The sequence below is a fragment of the Hipposideros armiger genome, unplaced genomic scaffold (genome assembly GCF_001890085.2).
Source record: "Hipposideros armiger isolate ML-2016 unplaced genomic scaffold, ASM189008v1 scaffold_131, whole genome shotgun sequence".
Classification (NCBI taxonomy): domain Eukaryota; kingdom Metazoa; phylum Chordata; class Mammalia; order Chiroptera; family Hipposideridae; genus Hipposideros; species Hipposideros armiger.
The window spans coordinates 2,427,551-2,432,579 of record NW_017731481.1 but is presented as its reverse complement, the minus strand read 5'-3'; the positions used below and the strand labels follow the sequence as shown (position 1 = coordinate 2,432,579).

Here is a 5,029-nt window from a genome sequence, read left to right as displayed (position 1 = left end):
ATACGGTAGCCCATGGCAACCCACTGCCACAAGGGGCTGCAGCCTACGCCGTTGCCGGTGACTCACAGCAGCCCAGCTCCAGGTTGAGCTGTTGTTCAGCATCTTAGCTGTGGAGAGCAGTGTCACTGGCCCTCATATGTGGGATCTGAACCAGGGCCCTCTGGCGTCCCAAGCCAGTTCTTAACCATCGCGCCACTCGGCCGGCCCAAAGATTATTTTCTAATGTTTGCTGTTAGCATGTTTATAGTTTTGTTTTAGAATTTTATTCATCTGTAATTTATTTTCATGTAAGATATGAGATAGGGATATAATTTTGCTTCTATCCAAATACACAGCCAACTTACAAAACCATTATTTGATTAGTCCATCTTTTTTATATAGGTATGAGATGTCTTTTTAATCAAATATTAAGTTCCCATTTATACTGATGATGTATTTTTAGAGTCCTTATTAATCTATTCATTTCTACTGCAGTTCCACATGTTAATTATTTTTAGTAGTACATTCATAATTGGTAAAACAAGCCCTTACACTATTATCCTTCCCTTTCAAACATTTCTTGGCACTGCCTCATAATCAGAAAAAACAATAAATGCCTTTTGTAACAAAGCCTTAACTGAAAGAAATACACACACACACACACACACACACACACACTACAAAACTAGCATTCCATTTTATTCATTTCTTTCCTAGAAGAACAACTAACAATTAACATTTGCATGACCTTCAATTTACAAAGCATGTTCACATTCATTATGAAAGAATGATACTTTGTCAAAGAAAATAATCCACTCATTTTAATATCAGTAAATGTATTCCAACTGAGCCTAACATTTCACTGCCAAAATATATTTCAAAATGCTCATGTTTCAGCAACCCAAGTTTATTCTAAATAAAGCAGTAACTCATTTATATTGTATCTTATATACAGATTAAATAGTAAATGAAAAGAACAATCACATAATAGCTATTATGTATTATAACGTAACATTCATTACTTATATTTAGAATACGTCCACTCTTTGCACAAAATAAAACTTTAATCATGAAAATTACAAAAAAATACAATGTTACCTTATCATAAGTCATTTAGCTCTTTAGTAGACAAAACTCTATCATCCACCTAGCCATATAGCTGTGAATTTCAACTCGACTACTAAGTTTGACTTACAGACCTTTTCCTAATAAAAATAAACTTACATTTTTCACTGTAAATGATCTGGACAACCGGACTGGGGCCATCGTTCTGTGGCACTGGATCTATATCAGCCCATTCTGCTCTGTCCCTGAAATACAGACATATTTTCAGTGATTATATTCAAACATGTTATAAGAAAAAAGAACTCTGGTGTTTTTAAAAATGGCAACAATTACAATCACATTAATGCTTATGAACAGTACTAATACTTATAAATACTTATTAATAGTAGCTTATAAATATCTTAATGTAACCATGGTTGGATTATTCATGACCAACCAAGTTTTGCCACTTTGCTTTACACATTAAACTGTAAAATAAAAATTATATGAATAATCTTCCAATTAAAATAAGTTAATAAATTAATAGCTTTCAAATTTAAAGTTTTTATATAAGTGGAAAAACACGTTTTTGCAGCAAGTACACAATAGTTTTAAATTAGGAATCAATCTAATTCATTGTTTTAACAAGACTCTTTGGAGTCAGTCAGCATTTTAAAAAATCTGAGTAACCATTTACTACGAACTAACGTTTTAAAAATCAAAGTAAACACTATTAGTTAACTATACTGACAGGTGGTCTAAGTGGTCATTAGAGAGCAGGCTCTGGAATCTGACAACTGTTTGAATTGGAATATTGGCTCTACCACCTACTAGCTATGTGACCTTGAAAAAGGCTCTACCACTTACTAGTTGTGTGACCTTGAAAAAGTTACTTAAATTCTCTGGGCCTCAGTTTCTTCATTTATAAAATGGACATGATAATATTACCAACCAATCTTAGAAGGCTCTTTGGAGGATTAAGTGAGATTAACATGTCAAGCACTCAAAATGTGCATAATACTAAGCATGTAGTATACAGTGAATATACTATATATGCTGTATATACATTAGTCTATAGCAGATATACTACATATATTACTGTGCTTAAATATTTATATGCTATATATTATAAATATAGCATATAATAGTATGCATCCAATGAATACTTTCATTATCAATGCTAAAATAACATTATAGCAGAATAATGGGTGCCTACAAACATTTCTGTGTGAAATGCCCAGTGTGATCAAATTTGTTTTAATCACTCTTTTATATTCTTTACCTTTCACCAATTTTTTAGTTCTCTATACTGATCAGCTATTGGCAGCAAAGATCCTGTGGCGTCCACACAATCTCAAAATTGTGTTCAGTATATAAAAAGAAATACAGGGGAAACAATTACCTGAGGTGTGAGACCTAGAGCCTGGGGGAGTGGCATGAGAAAGGTAAGGCTGTCATTAGTCACTGGGAAATCAGACATAGCCAAGTGAATAAGCTGAATATTTCACAATTCAGAGAGGTCTGAGGGCTATAGGGCCACCCTAACCAATTTAAATCAGTAAAACAGTAATTCCAATAACAAAATCTGGATAGTGACTTTCACTCATGCATAAAAACAAGGCAAGTAAACCACCTACTTGCTCTACCTAGACCAACAAAAGAAAAAAAATAAGACAAAAAAAAACAAGACCCAAGGACTTCTCACTTGTCTCTGCAGGCTCAACTGGAGCTAGGGAACCAGTACTATTATAATAAAGCAAAGAACTGATAGGGACAGGACTGGGAGTTGGCAAAGATGGGGAGGAAAGGTAAGGGAGTTACAGCAGCACTCAACACTGCCTGCTACACATCACTTGTATTATGTATGAGGAGATGTAGGGTTGTATGAGAGAGTTTAAGGAACAGATAACTATCTTTTCATTCTTATAGCCTTACTAAATGCCTGGCTGACGCTAGGGGCTACAATGTAGAATTAAAGTGTCCCAGTCCTAAAGATCTTACAGTAAGTAGCTCTCTCCATTTCAGCAGAACCAACCACGGGAACCCCTTACACCTGGTTTTTAAAGTGAGCCAATCTGGACCTTAGTTAAATCGTTTCCTGCCAGGGTATCAAAATGCACCCAAGCCTTTCGGTCTTCACATTATCAGGCTATCTCTGTGGGAGCGTGCAAGAAAGCGGGAGATTTCTTCAATTCCTTAATCACGACACCTAAACAGCTTAAGAAAGAGTGCTGTCCGGCGTTCTGTAGTTTCCGCGCGGCTGGCTGCCCAGCCTCTCCGGTGATTCTCGGTGACGGCACTGGCCCAGGGAAGCGCAAACCCCGCCAGGAGCGCGAGGGCCGCGGGCGGGCCCTGACCCCGCCGAGCGCGCCTCCCGCCGGCGCGACACCGAGGCCGCGGGAACTTCGGCCGGGCGCGCAGAGGCCGGAGAAGCCGACCCGGAACCGCCGCCCAGGTGGAGACCCCGCCTTCTAAGACAGGTCGGAGGCCCGGCTGTGGGCGTTACCTGTACAGGACATAGGTAGGCGAGTCCAGGCTCAGGAACCCATCGTCCATGGGGGACCCCACCGCTTCTCCCGCCTCGGCCGCCATCACGTCTTCCTGCTGGGGCTGCTGCTGCTGCTGGGGCGGCGAGGGGTGCGGCTGGGACGGCGGCGGCTCGGGCTGACCAGGCTCGCTGCCCTGCGCAGCCTCCCCGACCCCCTCAGCGGCCGCCATCTCGGCTCAGTCCCCAGCGGAGTCGGCGGCGTGGCCCCGCCCCTCCACGTCCCGCCGCTGGCTGTCTCTCCCAGCTGGCGGAGCCCCGCTTCCGGTTTTCTCGCTTCCTGTCATAGAGATGCCGGCCAGAGAGGCCTGCGGCTGGCCCCGTAGCCTTGGCTGTGCTTGATGGGGTCTTGTCTGGGAGTGAGGCTTGGCCACTATCTCTAGAGGGTCCAGGCTTCCCATTATCGTCCCATCTGTAGGCCTTCCCAAATGCTTATAGTTGGTACTTAGTATGGACGTAAAAGGGGCCACATACTAAACCTGACAATCTCTGAGGAGGCCTGCATGGCCGGCCCTATAAACTCAGAGACCCGTAGTGCTCACATAAGATGGTCTGAACATAAAAATTCCCAACTAAAAGCTAACCATGGCAGGTAGTCACTTCCTAAGCCTGTAGCTTCCTTGCCAAAGGAAAGTGAGCCTGTCTATTGTCTTTTTACATCTAATAATAACATACCTTTGAAATGTGAGAGAAATCTTTTCCAGATACCTCAGGGTACACCCACTCACCAGGAGCACAAGACCACAGAACCCCATCATTGTTACGTTATTTCCCAATACCATCTCTATGTGCTGTAAATGTTTATCCTGTACCCACCAATATAAAAGAAGCATGTGTCTCTGTTTTATTAGCCAATCCCAGAGATTTCCCTGCTTTGCTTTCTCCTGTCCCCCTTAATCTACCACCAATGATTTCATGTAATGAAATGATTTCTTATGTCTCCTTTTTTTAAATTCAGTGATACATTTTAAGATTTAAAAAAACATACAATGACATTTCCAGTGTACCTTTTGTGTCAAATGTATTCTTTGTATAAACAGTAATTTCTTCTTAAATTTATTTTATTGTTAGTTTCAGGTGTACAGAACAATGCAATAATTATCGTTTTCACCCTTCACACAGAAACAACCCCCCGCCCCCATCCACTGCCCTCCCACCCCCGATATCATACTTATCTATTACAATTCCATTGACTCCATCCCCACACTATACTCCACATCCCATGATTATGTATGTATTAAATTATAGTTGACATATAATATTATTCAATGGCAGCTTCAGGTGGACAGTGCAGTGGTCAGGCCTCTACAGTCTATGAAGTGGTCTCCTTTGATTCTAATGTATCAAAAAGGCTGCAAAACTGCCATTCTCCAGAGCATTACTCAATCTGTTGAGATTTTGCTTCCTAGAAATTGTCGTCAGTTTGGCTCAAATAAACTCATAAAAATTCTCTACTGGTTT

General features: G+C 41.0%; 1 protein-coding gene across 2 annotated transcripts in view; it reads right to left on the bottom strand.

Moving 5' to 3' along the window:
* The window catches only part of FNTA (farnesyltransferase, CAAX box, subunit alpha), a 20,329-nt gene extending 16,544 nt beyond the window's left edge, over window positions 1-3,785 (bottom strand). For both annotated transcript variants that reach the window (XM_019649287.1, XM_019649288.1), the window contains exons 1-2: window positions 3,530-3,785; window positions 1,204-1,289 (exon numbers count right to left, since the gene is read on the bottom strand). In XM_019649287.1, the coding sequence (XP_019504832.1) occupies window positions 1,204-1,289; window positions 3,530-3,741 (298 nt within the window). In that variant the 5' untranslated portion in view covers window positions 3,742-3,785. The remainder of the gene's footprint in view (window positions 1-1,203; window positions 1,290-3,529) is intronic.
* Between the last annotated feature and the right edge of the window lie 1,244 nt (window positions 3,786-5,029).